This window comes from Ursus arctos, unplaced genomic scaffold (assembly GCF_023065955.2).
Source record: "Ursus arctos isolate Adak ecotype North America unplaced genomic scaffold, UrsArc2.0 scaffold_18, whole genome shotgun sequence".
NCBI classification, from domain to species: Eukaryota; Metazoa; Chordata; class Mammalia; order Carnivora; family Ursidae; genus Ursus; species Ursus arctos.
In genome coordinates this window covers 55,371,403-55,390,225 of record NW_026622852.1, presented here as the reverse complement: position 1 = coordinate 55,390,225, position 18,823 = coordinate 55,371,403, and the positions used below count along the sequence as shown (strand labels likewise).

The following is an 18,823-nucleotide window of genomic DNA, read 5'->3' as shown; positions in this document are numbered from 1 at the left end:
GGGGAATTGTGAGACTAACAACCTTCTTCCTTCATGACGGTCACTTCCACATTTGCCTGTCTTATCATACCCGATGAAAACAAGTCCTGCACACCCTTAGAATAGCACGCAACAGATACTTGGTGAGGAAGCGAATAAACTTACTCAGCGAACCACCAGCACCGCAGGGGCCACAGAGATGTCTCCTTTGCTGCCCCAGCCATCGAGGTGCTCAGGCAGGAGTTCAGGGTGGGGGGACCCAGGAGCCTAGAAAAGAAGGAACTGTTGACACTGGGGAGTGGGGAGGCTGGAGGGACAGGGGCACTTAAAGCAACCAACAAGGACATTTTGAAATATGTGACATCAGGGGGAGCCTGGGTGGCTCAGTCGTTAAGCGTCTGCCTTCGGCTCAGGGCGTGATCCTGGCGTTAAGGGATCGAGCCCCACATCAGGTTCCTCTGCTGGGAGCCTGCTTCTTCTCCCACTCCCCCTGCTTGTGCTTCTTCTCTCGCTGGCTGTCTCTCTCTCTGTCAAATAAATAAATAAAATCTGTCAAATAAATAAATAAAATCTTAAAAAGAAAAAAAGAAATATGTGACATCAGGGATTAGGTGGGACTAGACCACGCAGCTGCTACCTGGTTCTCTTGGAGCACTTGTCTTTGAAGCCCTGAGCCGATATGCAAGATTTCTGATTTCACGGAGGCAGCCACATTGCAGGAAGCAGTCAGCATGGGTGCTAATCAGCCACCATCCAGAACTTTCCCCACCAGCCACAGACGTATATCCCAGCAGGCCAGCTCTGAGGTGGGAAGGAAGCTGAAAGTTTGGGATATCTGTTCCTCCATTTCAAGAGATCTAAGGATAATGGATACAGCAAAGGGTGGGAGAAGAGGAGGTCAACAGCTGCCTCAGATGCCCTCTGGGGGACTGCCGGGGGGGGGGGGTGGGGTGGGTAGAAAAAGCTACAACCCTTCTCAACCACCAAAGGCATCCCTGTATTAACAATAGCTTCCATTTATTGAACACTTAACTTTGTGCCAGGCACCAAGTCATATGCTTTATCCGTTTATACACATTATCCCACTTAATCCTCACAACATTCTTTTCCATTTGAGGAAACTGAGGCACAGAGATGCTAATTGACTTGCCTCAGGTCACACAGCCAGTGAAGGGCAGAGCAGGGTTTCAAACCCAGACCGGGTGGCCTCTATCTGGAATCCTCTACTCCTGGAGTTCCCGAACCATGCAATGAGAAAAAGAAAGAAAAGTCATCTTGATTGGAAAGAAAAAAGTAAAACTGTCTCTATCCATAGGCAACATGATCCTGTACCTTGAAGTCCTAAGGAATCCACAAAAAAGCTTCTAGATTGAGTAAGCGAGTTTTGCAAGGCTGAAGAATACAAGGTCAGAATACGGGGCTGGTCTACACTGCATCCCTGTGGGATATGCAGAAACCCCTGGCTCTGTGGGTTGACTGGGATGTGGTTGGCCTACTGGTCCTGAGCGTGGCTTCTAGGGTCAGCGGCCATGGCGAAGACTGCTCTGCGACTCACGGCTGGGTGACATGGGCAAATGATTTACCCTCTAGCTCGGTTTTCTTCTACTTCAAATGGATATTAATAGTGCATCAGGGAGGAGAAAAGAGCATCAGCTTCATGGGTTTGTGGGGAGGATTCCCAGAATAAATGCACTGAAATCCCTAAGGCCAGAAATTGCTGTGGTGTTCAAATGCCTTTGGTGGGGGGGGTGCACTCCGTGGAAATGGGCCTGAGGCGTCTGCTGGGAATGCAAGCACGGTAAAGGCTTAGGCCTTTGGTATCAGGCCTCCCACCAGTGTGCAGCTCTTCAGGACCCGCATTCCTCTCTGCTCATCCTTGGATCTCCAGCGCGGACGCTGGAGTAGGTCAGCCGCGGGTGCCGCAGACGCACTTTAGCCTGCAATTACAGCCTGCTGCCACCAGGTGGGTTCTGGAGCCCGGGCTGTGGACCCTGTGCTCTATACAGGGTCTTCCCAAAATGGAATTACCTACGGAAAGCCATGAAAATTTTTGATCAAGAGCCCTACTGACTTCTCTGAAGTCTGACTCCCGAAGAACGCTGGCGTTACTCTCTGGGACGCACGGCATGTGGGTCAGGAAGGTGTTTAACTCTACTGGTCAGCATCCAGAGGAAAGGAGACTCAGCTTTGTTTAGGGAAAGAAGAGGCCTCTGCGGGGCCCGCAGTGGGGGGAAGGTAACACCAGGCGCCACTGGGCATCGGAAGCCTAGTGGTGAGGTTTCAAAGGCGAGGCCAGGTTGGTGACAGGGAGAGGAAGAGTACCAAGGGTGACTTTCCCCACTTACCCTAGGAGGAAACCTCAGACGGGACTTGCAAATGAACCATCAAGTTGTACATCTCTACCCGTGCCCCCATCTGCCCGGGGTACAAGACCAGTCCCCAAAGTATGGGGGTCTTTGGAAGTACCCGAAGCTCCAAATGGGGATGGCCTGCATATAAAAGTGTGAGTTCCAGTGTCTTCGTGTGCGTGTGTGTGTGTGTGCGTGCTTGTGTGCCTGCGGGATGCCAGTGGGTTGGAAGGGTGACCCTCACAACCAGCATGGGCTGGAGTACAGGTGTGAACTCACACTCCCTAGTGTGCTCACCTCCCCCTGGCCAGGAGGTGCTGGATAGGAGAGCCAGGGCCTGGCCCTGCATTGATGGCCATCCTGTTTTTTCCTCTTCCTCAGGGAGGGTCTGGAAATGGGTACCCAGAGCATCTGGAAATTCTAGGCATTGGGAGGGCACTTGGTGGCCATCTCCATCCACCCCCAAGGCTGCTTGAATTTTCTTAAGTTGTTCATGAAAATGAAAAATAAAAAAGTAAGTAAAGATTTTGGGGAAGTAACAAAATGTGACACCAATATTTGAGAATCAGCTGGAAGCATGAAGAATATACCCAGCCCCTGTAGAGATTTCCGCTTGCTTTGAATCGTGGCCATCTCTTTAGGAGCTGACATCCCAGCTGTGACAGAGAAGTTTCCTTGGGGAGGGCACAATGGTGACTTTCAAAAGCAGTGAAACAACTCTTCCCATGCCCTCTCCAGTTTCTAGGCACTTTCCATATTTCCTTGTCATGCGGATAAATGTGTCGATCCCTTCAGAGGCTAAGTGATAAATGTTCCAAGTAATTTTTATTTTAGAATACAAGAGAGGTACAAATGTATTTACAGTTGTACATATACAATCAAATAATATATATCACAGTTTCGTAAATATCATTTTAGATAAATATTTACAAAGTTAAAGTGACCATTTTCTGGAAGTAGAACACAGTTTCTTGAAAACTCTATACATTTTATACTTTTCATTATTATTATAGTTTCTTTATTTTACAAAACGCCTACCGGAATTCTGGTACAGGACTGCAAGGTGGGACAGGCGACACCAGAGGGCGCCCACGGCCAGAGTTCGGGGAGACTTGGGAGGCGACAAGGGTGTGGGTGGGCGGGGCGGAATCCCCCAGGATCCCGCACTGCTAGGAAGTGCTTTCCCCGCGGAGAAGCCAGTCTTGCCCTCCTCCCGCAGGAGTATGGCCAGGAGGGGAAGGGAAGCTTCTCTTCCCTAAGCAAGAAGTCAGAGATGATAAGGGAGGAGGCGTGGCTCCAACTCTCATTTTACGGATTGGGAAGGGGTAAACTGAGGCCCTAAGAGGGCCAGGGCCTTGCCCGGGTACCCCAGTGGACTTCCGTTTGCCGTCGCGCTCTGCCTGCTCGGCACACTGCACAGTGTTCGTGCCTCGTCCCTCCCCGGGAGCCGGCTTTGGGAGCAAGGTGGCCAGAAGCAGAGAAGGGCCCGCCTGCCAGGGAAGAGCAGGTCTCGGGTCTCTTCTGGCTGCCCCAGAGCCCCGCCAGCCCCCAACTCTCAAGATCGTGTCACTGCCGGGCACCAGTCCCAAGAGGCAGCCCGAGGGGCCGTGCGCGCGCCAGCCCGCCCCCCCCCCCGCCCCAGCTGAGGCCCTGCTACCCCCGAGGGACGCCAGCCCCGGCGGCCGGCTCGACAGGTGTGCCAGAGCGCCCCCGACCCCGGGCGCGAGGACCCCCGAGGAGGAGGCGGCCGTGCAGCCGCACCAGCTGGGTGGCCTGCAAAGGGACGCTGTCCCTCGGTGTCCTCACCTGCAAGACGGAGCGAAGACTGTATGCCTAGGGGGTCACTCGTGGAGCGCACCTACAGCGCCGGGCCATCTGCGGCCGGGGGTGGGGGGGATCGAGTCAGGAGAGAGCAGCTCAGGCCCGCGCCCCGCGCCCCTCGGGCTGGAGGCGGGAGGCGGGGCGCGCGGGCGCGAGGAGGCGGGGCGCGCGTGCGCGGTGAGCGCGTACGCGGCGCTCACAGCACCATGGCTGGTAGGTGGTGCGCGGCGGCGGCAGCGGCGGCGGCGAGCGCGGGCGCGTGCGCGTGCGGCGCGGGCAGCGCGGGCGAGTGCGCCTGTAGCGCGGCGCTGGGCGGCCGGTGGCGCGCGCTCTTCTGGTGGGCGCGCAGGCCGGCCAGCTGCGAGTAGGCGCTCTGGCACACCTGGCACTTGTAGGGGCGCTCGCCCGTGTGCAGGCGCACGTGGTTGCGCAGCGTGGACGACTGGCTGAAGCGGCGGTTGCAGAAGCGGCACACGAAGGGCTTGTCCAGCGTGTGGATGCGCATGTGCGAGCGCAGGTTGCTGCGCGAGTTGAAGCCGCGGTGGCAGATGACGCAGCGCATGCGGCCCGCTGTGCCCGCCGCCGAGTCCGCCGGGTGGAAGTCCTCTGGCCGCGCGGGCGGGGCCCGGGAGACAAGCGGGGAGGGGGGGGGGAGAGAGAGCAGCCTCGTTATGACCCCGCGCCGCCGGGGCCCAGCACCCGCGAGCCCCCCACCGCGTGAGCTCCTCCCGGGGCCCGGCCCGCCTCCGATCGACCGCATCGATGGGGGTGGGGGTCTGAGCCGCCTGGTTAGCGGCGCCGCCTGAGAGATGAGAGGGGCATCCAGGAGACTGGCTTGAGGTCAAATAGGAGTTGGACTCCAGACCGTGCTGTGAGACCTCAGGGACTTAGTGACTTCGCCTCCAAACCTCAACGTCCTCATCTGTAAAATGGGGACCTACTGTGACCTCACGGGGCTATGCACACCTTCTGGAGATGATCATAAAAAGCTGCCCTTTACCTCCCTTAGCCTGTACTCAAAGCAGCCTTCTGTAAATGGTAGACTTCCATAAGAAGCCCCCCCCCAAAAAAAACCCTTTCATTTATTCATCCCACAAATACTTACTGAGTGACTACTATGTACCAGGGAACTGCGCCTCACCTTTCTCATTGGAGATGAGGTAATAATAGCATTACCCCCATAAGCCTGCTGTAAGCATCCAAGAAATTACTGTTTGTGAAACATCAAAGGCTGGATAAATAGTTCATGAGCCTCGGTTCTTCCTCTAACCAAATTTCACAAGGGTTTTTTGAGGACCCAAGTGGGGTGATAGCTGTAAAAGGTTTAGCTCAATACTTGGCATGAATTAGGTCTTGAGCAGATGGTGTCTATCGTGGTGACAGTGTCCCCCACAACACACACACACACAGGCACACTCCACCCCACCTTCATTCAACAGGTTTATACCAAGCACCTCCACCAGGCCCTACACCAGGGACAGAGGGAAATGTACATTGTCAGAGCTGGAAGGGGTTTTAAAGATCATCTCGCCCAACATCTTGCCTTTAAAGATCGAGAAACTGAGACACAGAGCCATTCCCAAGATCGTGCAGCAAAACCGGGACTCAATCCAGGCTCCCACTGCTCAGCCCCTTGCTCCTTCTGCCCCACCCTCTGCCTCTCTGCTATCCCCTCACCCCCAGCCAACCTGCCCCCGGACAATTTATTTTGTCCAGAAAACAGTGCCGTTCGTGTCCGGACTGTGGTGGGAGCTCTGGGGGCATCAGCCTGCTTGAGCCAGTAGCCTCATGGGCTCGATACTGCTGGGGATTGAAGCAGGGTCCCTGGAGACCGGCAACCTCCCTGCCACAAACACATGCGTGCACATGCTCACTCTCTCATTCTGAGTTCCAGGCGACCCTTGTCATTGTGGCCTCAAGGAGACTACCTACCATGTTTGTTCTTTTTCTGCTCCTCCTCTAGCCCGGGCACACCAGGGATCCCCAGGAAGGTGTTGTGTGAGTTTCCATACCACACCAGCAGCTCCTGGTCAGGAGGGATCATCTGCAAGGAAGAAAGCAAGATGAGATCAGGGAGGCAGCAGTCCCAGGGGTGAGAGTCGGGGACTCCGCACATCCCCCTGCCTCCAGGAGGCAGGTGTCCTGCACCTGCCATGGAGACGTGGATCCAGTCTCAGCCCTGAGAAAGCCACACTAGCCATCCCTAGCAAGCTGCATAAACACAGAAGGCCCTGGGATACTCTGCCCCCACCCCCTACTGCCCCCTCCCAGCCCAGACCTTCTCGCCATTTCTGTCCTATCCCTGCTGCTGGGAACAGAGTGGCCGCCCAGCCGTGTAAGAGTTCCCAAACTGACAGCAGCAGAATGCAAGGCTTGCAGTAAGCTGATGTAACAGAAGAAGGAAAGCTAGAAAACTTTTCATTTCTTACTGAGGGGAACCTGAGTCAGCCAGCCTTCCGGTCTGCAGGGCTGAGCCAGATGTTCCCAAGGAGCGTGGGTTGCAGGGCACCCTATGGTACTTGGTTACATCCTGTCTGATAATGTTCTGGAAACATCTCTCGTGCGAAACGCCCACAAGGCAGCGCCACCCCACATTTCCTCTCTCCCGATCACAGGCTCTGTGTGACTCCCGGCACACGGCAAATACTAAAAAAGCAACATTCGGACTGAGGAACACCTCCGCCGCAGGAAATCCTGGGGCACACAGCCCGAAACACAGTCCTTTTCTACAGGAGAGAACTCCACAGATGGCGACAGTTCTCTGCTAATCCCAGGGGAGGGCCTGCACCAGGGAAATGGTGAAGGCCACCAGGAGGAAGGGGTTTGCCAAGACAGTCCAGGGAGGCTGTGGAAGGCCTGATCCTGAGGGGGCATTGACCATAAACCCCACACTCCAGGATGTCCCAAGGGGCCTGCAGGCCTTTGGTGAAAGCCAGTTAGCCCTCCCAAGTGGGGAACCCTCGGGCCCCAGCCAGCTAAGACAAATGAGAGAGATGCGGCGCCTGGCTGGCTCTGTGGGTGGAACATGCGACTTTTGATCTCGGGGTTCTGAGTTCAAGCCCCACGTTGTGTGTATGAATGACTTAAAAATAAAATCTTTAAAAAAAAAAAAAAGACGGTTGAAAGGGGACAGCCCCCACCCTCCCAAGCCTGCCCCCCATATGGCTGGCTTTGACACCTACCCTGGGGGTCACTCTCTGAGCTTCCCAGAGAAAGCTGGACGCACCCAGGCAGCAACCGGTTTGCCTTCCTAATGGGTCCTCACCCGCCTCGAAGGAGTTGAAGCGCCAAAGATACCATCTCAGGGTATCTGCAATCATGCAAGAAGAGCCCCCCCTCTTTTGGGCTCCCTGGTTACAGAGAAGGCCCCACCTCCAGCCTGCAGAACCTTGCCACACACAGGCCCCCTCTTCCGGTCAGAGCCAGGAAGACCCTCGGACCACCACTGCCAGCTCTGCTCAACCCTGATAGGAGAGGGGTGGGAGAGGAGGGGCGGAGGAAGGGAAGCGTGAGGGGGCCCAGTCACTGCCATCCTCCTGAAACTCAGCCTGGGGCCACCGTGTCCCCGCCCCCACGGCCCGTGGGGCGGCAGGTCATGCTCTCAGGGGCAGGGAGTGACCGGAAGGCAGGCAGGGAGTGCCAGCCCAGCTCGGAGGCATAGGGCTCGAATATGGAAGAAACAAGTACAGTCCCGGAACCCAAGGAAAATTAGGTGGTGCCTCAAAGAAAGCAGACAGATTAGAATCTGGCAGCACAGCAGAAGTCCTTGAGGCCATTCATGGTCATGGCCATCGTCCCGGGGGTCAGCGGGACAGAGCTGGAGGCCCTGCTGGAAAGGGGACGGAGAAGACCGAGGAGGATGGAAGGAAAATATTTAAGATCAATTCGTTGCGCAGGACGCTGCCCTCTGTGTGACGCTGCAGATGGACCCTCGGCCACCGGGCCCCTGGGTGACCCTAGGCAAGCACTTATCCTCTCTAAGCTTGAATCCTCAGGTGAGGGAGTAGGGGAACATGATCCCTGAGCTCCCCCAACTCTGAGACTCTGATTGTAAGTCACCTCGGACACTGTCCCGACCCCTGGCTTCCACTTTCACAATCAGGGTTTTTCCAAAGCAGCCAGCCCCCCATCAGACTTGTCTGAACACGAGAGAGTGCTGGCAGAGGTCACACAGGTCAGGGTCCACCTGGGCTCCCCACCTGCTGAGCGTGTGACCTTGGGCAAGTTGCCTTCTGGCGCCGGCCTCCGTGTCTGTCTGGGACTGTAAAACAGGGACAGCGCCACTGCTCAGGCCTCCCGCGCTCAGGGCTCAGCTGAGCCGTATGCAGAAAACTTTGCAGGGTGGATGGACGCAGGAGCGCGTGTTATAATTTTCCCTGAGCTCACCAACGTCTCAGGAAGCTGGCAGCGCTCTCTGGGGCATCAAGTCCCACAGGGGTCCCCACAGAGCCTGCAGTGTGGCACGGGGCCGCCAGCACAGTTAAAACCCAGGGTGACTGGCGGTTTTGCTTTCGGTGATGGACAACAACACAGGCTGGGCCCCGGTGTCCCAAGGACCCGAGCCCCACACCGCCGGGCCACTGCCTCCGGCTTGGCTGGGGCGGGGGACAGCCCGGGGAGAGCAAGCTCCCAGCGGATGTAGCCCTGAGCCGCACCTCCACCTCCAATCTCTGGGCGGGAGGAATCAAATATCCAAATCAACACCAGCCTTCTCGTTGTAATTGACAATAATAATTGTTATTAAATGTAATTGACAATAATAATTGTTATTAAATGCTCCCCAACCCACTTTGGCACCCCAAATCAGACGCTTAACGGACTGACTTTGGCTCGGGTCATGATCTCGGGGTCCTGGGATGGAGGCCTGTGTTGGGCTCTGTGCCCAGCAGGGAGTCTGCTGCTCCCTCTCCCTCTTCCCCTCCCCACCCCCACTCATGCTCTCTCTCTCTCTCTCAAATAAATCAATAAAATCTTTTTTAAAAATTAAAAAAATATATAAAATAAATACAACAAGAACAGTGGTGCTGAATGAGGAGAAGCCAAGGGGCATGCACAAATCCTGAATATTGTTCAAAATGGTTATTTGGAATATGATTTTCTAAATAAGAGCTTCGGTAGTGACTTTTAACATAGAGTGCATCATTATTTACTAACATAATTTTTACATGTACTAAAATTAATCTTACTAGTTAATTTCAGAAATTAAAACAACGATGCAGACTCATTGACAAACAGGTATAAACACATAAAGGGGGTGTAACCTGAAAAGTGAATCTCTCTCGCACTCTGGACACCCTGCCACCGTGACCAGTGTTCTGTGCTTCTTTCCCCAGAAGGGTCTGTCGTTTCGAGACTATTAAAAAGTGCTGATTTAAGGTTCATGGAGAACAGCGTGACGGGCAGAGTGGCTCCTATTTTTCTACATGAGATATCTGATTTTTTAAAAAATAATGAGCACATATTACTTTTATACTATCTCATATTAAAGAAAGAAAATCGAGGGGCGCCTGGGTGGCTCAGTCAGTTAAATATCCGTCTCTAAATTTCGGCTCAGGTCTTGATCTTAGGGTGGTGAGTTCAAGCCCCACGTTGGCTCCACTTTAAAAAAAAAATCTATTAGGAAGAATCTACTGGAATTGAGAACGGCACAGATATCGAGAAGCTACCAGCACTGGGGAAGGCCGGAAGTGGAGTCTCTTGGCTCTTCGGAGCTCTGGGAAGGCAGCGGCAGCCCCTGACCTGGACGCCCGGTCCCTGCTTGCTCGCGGGTACCCTTCATGCGATAACCCCAGAGATCCAGACCAGGAGACCCTCAGGACCAGGAGCCTCTTCCCGGAGATCCTGGCACTATTGTCCACAGGCTCCCAGGGTCCTGGCAGCTGACTGTCGAAGAGCAAAGAACAGCCACCGTCTCCCTCCCTCAATTACTGCCGTTTCTTTACAGCCAACACTGGCATGGCCCTGCCAGGACTCTCCTTTGGGGCCGGGAGAACCAGAATCACGTCCTTCGTTCACTTTTCCAGGCAGCAGGGACTGATTCAGAACACACAGTAAACCAAATAATTCCCCCCAAGAAACCGAGTCCTGTACCATATAATCCACATCCCCGAGATCCTGGGAGAATATCGGGGCCTGAGTCTTCCCTTGACGAATCACATAACCTCTCAGCTTGTGCTTCTTAACCTTCCCTACCAGCCCAGACATTCTGTCCTGCCCCTTCCTGAATTTGTATTATAAATGGAAACCGATCTGGTTTTGGTTTGTTTTCTTAATATGAATGTATGTCACACTATTGAACAGGCTCCCAGGAGGCACTGACACCCTCCCTTTTCCCCCCGGGCGGTGCAGAAACCCTAGTCCAGAAGGATCTCTGTGTCATCTGGACCACTATCAATTTCCATTGTACCACAGATGTCCTGACACACCAATTAATAGAATTCCGGCAATACACATTGGCCGGGGAGGCCCCACGGCATGGCGACCAAGGGCTCTGCTCTGGGGTCAGACAGGCCTGGATTCATATCACAGCTCACCAACCTCCTGTGATCTCCTTGAACCTCAGTTTTACCATCATTAAAATGGGGATAATGATAGTAGCTCACAGAGAGAGAGGACTAGATTCTTAAAAATTTGCTGAGACCCTCCGAGCGGTATCAGCAGGTGATAAATGCTCCATGAATGGTGGCATTATTAATGATGCTTATTATTAATAATGAGGGTGCCCCAACTGCATCTGCCCCTGAGCAACATCAAAAGGAAAATGGTGTCAAGAAAAGCAGCCATGGGACTCGGGGGCTGCCGGATAAAAGGCTCGAGCACTTAAAATGAAAAGGTAAGTAGCAGGAAGTCTGCCCACACTTCAGGGCACAGTAATCTGCCAAGACATAGGGAGGGGAAAGACTGGGAATTTTCTTCCCAGTTCCAGAGTCCAAAGCTTTCATAACTTCTTACTAAACCCTTTCCTTGAGCTGAGTTTTGGCATCAAAAGTCTTGCCTCCCGGGGTCGCTGGTTTTGTTTTCCTGGGAGAACAGGGGTCCGTGTGTTTCCCTTTCGACCCAGTCCCCATCACCTGCAGAAAGACTTATTCATTCAACACCGAATGGTCACTTGCTATGTGCTGGGAGCTTTCTAGAAATGTCATTTTAGGCACCTCGCGTTATAGTGAATTCTTCTGCGGTTGAATCGTCAAGGAGAATGCCCCAGGAACAGCACGACATAGATTCAGCCAGAGGCCAATCTGCCTGGGGGCTCTCCACCGACTGGCCGGCCTTGAAACCCCATCTCCATTTGGAGGGCTATTATTTTGTATTTGTGGAAAATTGGAGAGGAGCAACGGTGCATTCTGCTTATTGAATAAAGATGGGCCTTCCCATTTTGGGGTGAGTAACGGGTTCTTCGTATGGACTATAAATGGCACTTCTAAGTAACAGAAAGACTAAGGAAACAGATCACCGCCAAGGCCCATCTCCTTGGCTAACTCGCACGCGGGCACAGAACAAACAGCCCGTGTACTCCAGAGACTTCAGGGAATGGCCTGGGGGAGAAGCAGTTTGTTCCGGTGGAGCCTAGAAGGGCCAGTGCGCCCTGGCCTCTGCCCGGTGGCACGGTGGGTGGTCACACCGGCCCAGACACGCCGCTGCTCCAGTAAGTGGAATCTGGCACGGCCACACAATGATTTGAGAAAAACTGCCACCACGAGAAAAGTGTCCAGCTTTGCTGATGAAAAGCAAAATGACCATAAAGTGATATTTTGTGTTTGCCTGTCCCTCTCTCAAACGGTCCCTTCTTCATAGGCTTGCTCCTCCGGGCAAGCGTTAACTGCAAAGCCGCGGTATCTCGCTCACGGTACCCTATGTGATACAATTTCTTTTTCCTGATTCTCTTTTATTAACTTCAAACCTGATAAAATGTAGATGACTTTTTTTTAATCTTATAAATTCAGATTCCTCCCTAGAGATATTCTTCAGCCACTCTGTCCTCTGACTCCGAATTTCTGTAGAAATTTCTATTAATGTTTCCTGACTCCGTTGAGGCTTCAGCCAGTGTGATCTGCACAGGGAGATGACCTGAGGCCCCCCGAGTCAGCCCCAGCTGGGAGTCCTTCGGCCTGAATCATACAAGCATTCCCACGGTCTCTTGTGTGCACGCGTGCGCATCTGTGCTTGTGGACGTGTGTGCGTGCACGTGTGTTAGAGGGGAGGAATGGAACGACGGTGTGTCCCCCGTCTCATCCGTATCAGGATGGCCAGGAAGCCATGCACGAATGTGAGGATCTGTGTATGAGGCTGGGAGGGGGGAGGGGAGAAGGGGGGAAGATCCTGGAGCGTGCTCTCTGCTAGAAGTGAGGGTCAGCCACACCTGAGGCTGATTCTGGGATGTCTGGTGGGGAGCCCTTGTTCCTACAGGGTGGTGACCCAGCCAGATGGTCACCGGAGCCACCTTTGTCCTAGACCTTTGTCCTAGGTGCCTGGGCCACCTTCGGTCCTACCTTCACACAGCCCCATGCTGTTCCACCTCACTTGAACACCAGTCCAGAAACTGGGTACCCTTCTTTACCCTCCACTTCCTTGTCCTCCCAGAGTTCGCCCCTCAGCTGGGACCCACTCCCTGGCCACACCAGTATCCAGGCAAAGACCATTCTGCTCTCATCCCTGGGAGATTTCCTTGAGCCTGGTTATTGAGGATCAACTGGACCCCAGTTCCAGAAGATGCTAGGCCCCAGTGCCCCTCGGGCCTTAGAAAGATTTGAGGTTCTGAGTCCCAGGGACTATAGGGAAGTCATTCTCTGGCCCTGGGAGACCTCCTTTGGACCTCTCCAAAACTCAACCAAACCCAGCCCCACCCCAAGGACACTGTGCCTCTCTCCACTAGGGGGGTGGAAGCAGGAGGCCCAGACAAGTGTGTGGGGGGAACATCCCCACCACCCCCACACAGCACTCGCCACCAAACTGCCACGGGGAAGGAGGGCAGCTTGTCCCGCTCCTGGGCCAGATGCTAAGCATATTTCCTGCCAAGAGACACTGTCCAGAGGGTCTCGACAGCCTGGCCCACCATGGCTACCACCACTTGGCCTGCTTTGTGCCCTCGGGAGATTTTCTGCCTCTGCCCAAGGTTTCCCTATCGGGAACAGCTCCTTTTTCCATCTTCCTGAACCTTCCATGACCTGGGCATGGCTTAGCTACTCGCAACCATGGGATGTGGTATTTAGCTGCTGCTCTCTTTCCCTTTCCCTTGCCTCTAAGCAGTTCCATCCAGCATAGGCATTAGTCTAACTTTCGCCCCAATGCCTGGTAAGAGCCCCCAAGTCCCTCTGCCACCAAGAGAGCCCCAGCTTCCTTGTCTGCAAACGGTGGATGATCGCAGAATCCTCCCTCGTGGATCAAATACACAAGGATTATAAAGGAGAATGCATCCACAAAGTCTAGGAGAAGCCTTAGACAGCGAGTGATCCATGTGTCACAGCCAAGACTTAAGAATCATGAGCCACATATCAGCATCCCCCGCGTGCAGAACAAGGAACGACACACAGGGAAAATGCTGCGGGCACAATGCCCTCTCTCTCATCCAAATGCTTTCCCCACGTCTTGCTCTCTGCGTCTCTTGGTTTCTGAACCCCCGGACACCCTAAGCAGCTGTCCGGGGACCTCACTGTCGAGGTGCTTATGACATTCACAATGACGTAAAGTCAACAGTTCTGTCCCTTCTGATCTACAGCCCAGAAAACCACGAAGCTCGTGCTCCCAGAGACCAGGATGCCTGGGCCCCAGTCCGCCGGCCTGGGCAGGGCCCGCAAGGCTGTCCTCAATGCTCCTCCACCCCCCACGGTCCCCGGACACGGCTGCCTGCACCCCTTCTCCCGGCTGCCCCCCGGCGTCGTGCACACAGCACACACTGACCTCGATGGCCTTGTAGAAGATGCTGGTGCCGATCTGGACCACCTCCAGGTTCTGCTCCTGCTCGTTGCGGGCACACTTGATGTAGGTCATCCAGCTTCGGTGGTCCTCCTGGCTGGCGTCAATGAAGTAACGCACCGTGCCGTCCTCATTGAACACCTGCATGCAGGTACAGGAGGGACGGAGTGAGGCACGCTGTGTCACAGGTGTCACCTGTGTCCGGGCCAGGCCCATGCAGACATATCCACATATGCTCTCTCCATCCTCACGGCAGCCCCAGGGAGGGGGAGCAGCTGTAATCACCTCAGTTTTCCAGCTGAGAAAAGGGGGCTCAGAGCAGTGCAGTGACTTGCCTGAGGCCAGCCAGCTGGACGTGACCGACAGGGAGTCAGTCTCCAGGGCCCCACAAGCTCCCGCGGCCACATACTCGCCATCTCCAGAAGAAAAGGGTCTCCAAGGGATCACTGAGTCGACAAAGTGGCATCCAGCTAACTCCCTTTGGGGAGGTGCTCCCCAAAGCAGCGGAGAGCACGGACCAGGACTTCAGAAGGGGACACAGGAGCTTGGAGATGGTAGGCTGGCCCACCGTGGCACCCTAGTCTGGCCCAAGCCCCCTTGTGGGAGCTACCAAGAGTACTCAGAGATCAGACTGGACCCCAACTTCCTAACCTAGCAACAAATGAAGAAGATAATTACTGGCCCACGCCTCGAGGGAGGGAGGAGGTGAGGTCCAGAGAGGCATCTGGACCATCCCCCTGTTCTATTCCTCCTGCGCCTGTGACCAGAGGCAAGATTTGTCACATTGGGCTCCTCCAGGGACTGTCAGGTGGGGGCTGTGGTCGGGATCCACACAGAGGAGGGAAGGGAAATGAGATTAGGGAGAGGGTGCACAGCCTGGCCTCTGCAAGGCGAGAGCCCCAGGGGGAGGAAGTGCTTTGGGAGTGGCTTTCTCCTAAGGGTGTCCTAAGGGTGGCCGTCCCTGGCATCTGGCACTGTCAGAGGAGAGGAGGGTCAGAAGGCCTCTCGGAGCTTCAGTTTCCTTCCGTAGAATGGGAATAATAATTCACAGGCTGCTGAGATCATTTGGTGGAATGCGGGCCACTGACTCAGAAAGTTGACTCAATGCCAATTTGTCCCCCATCATTTCCAGTTGTCATTATGCTGCCTGGGCTGAGAAGCCCATTCCTTGGAAGCACTAGCCCTTTCCATTCTCCCCGCTGGCCACCCTCCCCCCGCAGGCCAGGGTGGCTCAAAGGGCCTTTCCTTGTAGCCTCCTCTGGAAGAAAAGAATGCCGGTGGCTGGGAGGTCGCCACCAGGGTTGGCCTCTGCGCTGTCGCATAACCCTGGGCAAGTGACATGGCTGCCCCGGGCCTCAGGGCCTCCTGGTGAAGTAGGACCAACAACAGTCCCTAGGGTTGGTGGTAGGAAAGAGGGTCGGATTTTCCGAACAGTGGCCTTAGCAGCACGGTTTGGGGAGGCACCTCCAGGCATCCCGCGGTAGGATCCACCGCAGGGAGCACGGGGCCCAAGCACCCCAAGCTCCCCGCAGGGGCGACAGAGACGGAGTGGTGGCTGCCTGGGGCAAGTCCGCCGCATCCCTCTCCCCGGCCCTCACCTACCTCCCACATGAGGTTGTTGTTCTTGCAGATGTCCACGTGCTCCGGGGCGATGACCCGGCCAGTGAAGGGGCCCATCTCGGTGCCCGCCTTGATCCACGTTTTGGAGAAGATGCCGAGGCCCTCACCGGGGATGGAACTCTGCGCGATGATCACCTCCGCGGGCAGCACCAGGCTGGACAGCTTCTGCACCTCTGTGATCGCCACCGCGGCAGGGGGACTGGGTCAGAGCCTGAGGCAGAGGATGGCCGGCCCCTCCCGCCAGACACCCAGGCCGGTCCTGCCCACCAGACCAACCTCAAACCCGCCCTGGAGCGACTCCAGAGAAGTCACTGGGGTGTGTGTATGTGAGGGCGCGCCGCCGCGGTGTGGGGGAGATGGGCTGGGGGTGCTCAGCGCAGGAGTCTTCTCGGTTTGCAACCCGGGGACCCTCTGTGCCCTCCGAAGCAAGAGGTGCTTTGGAGTTCATTTCTAGGGTTTGGGTCTTTCTTTCTTTTCTTTTTTTCTTTTTTTCTCTCTCTCTCTTTTTTTTTTTTTTTTTTTTTTTGTCTCTCCACTAATTCTCCAAGCATCCGCAACCTTCTTGCCCTCCACCCTGGAAGAGTTGAAGAACGACTGTGCCCACCGCAGCGCGTGGTTTTACAAATGGGTAAACTGAGGCCAGCTCCCAGAAGGAGGTGATAGCCAAGCCGAGACCTCCCTTCGGCGGGACGCTCGGCGCTCTCTGCGCCTCCCTGCACGGAACACAGGGCGCTGTCGAAGGACCCCGGATGCGGCCAAGAGCTCTCTTTTCGCGGGTGCGGGAAGCCCTGCGCCTCGGGGCCAGCTGGCGACAGCTCTGGGAAGAGACCTCAGGCTGCGGGGGTGGGGGGAAGCCGTGGAAGCTCAAAAGGAACGCGGGCTGCGGCGGGCCGCCTCCAGCGCTCTCCGTCTGACCCCGGCCGGCCTCGGTCCCCCTCCGCGCCAAGGATCCGGGGTGCCAGCAAGGGCGGCGCCGGGAACCCGGGTGAGCCCTGAAGTCGCCTCTCTGGGCGGGAAGAGCCGGGCGGCCCCCAGCCCCCCGGGGGGTCCCCCTGCCGGGCCTGGCAGCCGGAGCGGGAGCGGGGGCGGCGAGGCGCACAGGGGCGGCCTCCGTGTCTTACAAGGTTCCCCTCTAAGCTACCTGGGAAAATAGCCGGCGAGCGGCTCGGCAGAAAGGGGGAGGGGGGGTTAAACGGTGTCCATTGCGGCGCGGCCGGCAATTTGTCACGCTGTTAAAGTGATAGCATTCATTCGGCTCCATTCGAAAGAAATTGCTAATTCTAAATTCATTAGCCCTGGAAGAATGCTGTAGCAGTAAATTGTAGCTCAATGCGGAGGGGACTTGTTTAAAAGGGGCCGAGGAATTCCCCTTACAAAAAGGGGGGATTAGATGGTTGACATAGCGTGAATGGAAGTGGAATTAGTCTGCACGGTAAATTAAGAGAGGAACAGAAATCGTCCCGGGGGAAGAGAGGGCGACGCGCAGAGATGCCAGCGCCGGGGAAAGATATTGTTTGCAGGTTGATGAATGAGGAATAAGAACTTGAGACATCTTAAAGAAAAGAAACTTTTCTCGCTCTCTCTTTCTCTCCCTCGCTCCCTCCGCGGCTTTCTCTGCCGGCCTGCCCGCCCTCCGCCCCCTCCCCAGCCCCCCTGCCTTTTAAAGTTCTCGGTTGAAGTGGGAACTTTCGCGGGTCAAGCCCAAGTTAACTAAATGAATTTTAAACCCCTTCTTTTTGAGTCAACTGCTATTACACGCCTAGTAAGGCTTTAAATGCCGGGAACCCGCCGACTCAAAGGGGTGAGGGGCGGGCAGGGGGGCGCCGGGGGCCGCAGGGCCCGGGCAGTCTGGACGCGGCGATTCCTTCTCCGAGCCGCGCGGGGCTCGGAGCTGCTTCCCGCCCCGCCCGGGCTTTAGCTGCTCGCGCCCCGGTTCGGCTCCCGGGAAACTGAGGCCCACCGAGCAGCTGCAACGCCGTGGTTGGGGCGAGCGGCCGCTACGCGCCGTGTCCCTGCCGCGCCCCGGGCGTTGCCGGTCGGGGAACCCGGCGCCGCCGGCAAGAGGAGGCGCGACCGGCCTCGACGGCGCGACTCACCGCCGGAGAAGGACTGCGCCAGGACCTCGGCGGTGAAGGCTGTCTTGGGGCTGGCGTGGTGGCTCTTGTCCTCGAAGAGCTGCTCGCCCAGCACGTTGCGCCAGCGGCCGTACAGGAAGCTGTGCAGGATGTCGGAGGTGATGACCTCGGCCAGCGCCAGCCCCGGCGCCTTCAGCCCGGTCTTGAGCACCAGGGCCTCAGCCGGGAGCACGGAGCCCATCATGGGCGGTCCGGGGCTCGCCGGCGCCGGGGAAGGACGGCCGGGCCGACGCGGGGATGTGGCGGGCTAGAAGGGAGCGGAGTAGCGAGAGAAGAGGGCTGTGCTGGAGGAGAAGGAAGAGGAGCAGGGGGAGGACGACGACGAGGAGGAGGGGGAGGATGTAGGAGGGAGCGGGAGGCGAGGCGGGCTGGGAGGAAAGTGAACGAGGGGGAGCGAGGCGGAGAGGGAGAGAGATGGAGAAATCAGCAGAGGTGGCAGAGGCGGCGCGGAGGGCTGGAGAGACGGGGGTGGAGGCGGAGGCGGGTGCGGGGGGTGCGGGGCGGGTGGCTGCAGAGAAACGGCGGCGAGGGGCTCTCGGACGCGCGCTCGCCTCTCGCACACCCGGCCCGGACGGTCTTCCCCTTGGCAAAATCTCAGCGCCTTTATAGGAGCCGCAGTGACCCTCCTAATTGGTTATTAATGACCCCCTGACGTCGGACAGACTTGTTGTACCCGGCCGGGCTCGAAGAGCCCTCGTCGCGAGAGCTCAAGGGGCGGGGGCGCGCGGGCCGCTCCGAATTGTCCCTCTTCGCTCCTCCCGCCCCTCCCTGGCCCTTCCTCTCTCCCCCCTCCTCTTCCTCCTCCTCTCCCCGTGGGAAGCGCCGGGCTGGGAGGGAGGCTCAGCCCGCGGCGAGGAGAGGAGGGGACGGAGCAGGGGAGGGGGCGCGGCGAGGCTTGCTCGGACTCCAGGGACCAGACTGAGCAGGAGGGGACGCCTGGCCTCGGGCCCCGCCGGCCCGGCGCTCACCCACTGCCCTAGGCCGGATCTGCGCTCCTCATCCCGGCCG

At 56.5% G+C, this 18,823-nt stretch overlaps 1 protein-coding gene across 1 annotated transcript; it reads right to left on the bottom strand.

The window, feature by feature from the left end:
- Window positions 1-1,125: 1,125 nt before the first annotated feature.
- Window positions 1,126-17,999, bottom strand: PRDM12 (PR/SET domain 12). Its single transcript, XM_026514360.3, has 6 exons — window positions 17,777-17,999; window positions 15,663-15,853; window positions 14,046-14,201; window positions 6,081-6,192; window positions 4,134-4,754; window positions 1,126-1,208 (listed from the first exon to the last, which is right to left on the bottom strand). Exons 1-5 carry the CDS (start codon window positions 17,997-17,999, stop codon window positions 4,345-4,347), a joined length of 1,092 nt encoding a protein of 363 aa, XP_026370145.1. The 3' UTR covers window positions 1,126-1,208; window positions 4,134-4,344.
- Window positions 18,000-18,823: the final 824 nt, after the last annotated feature.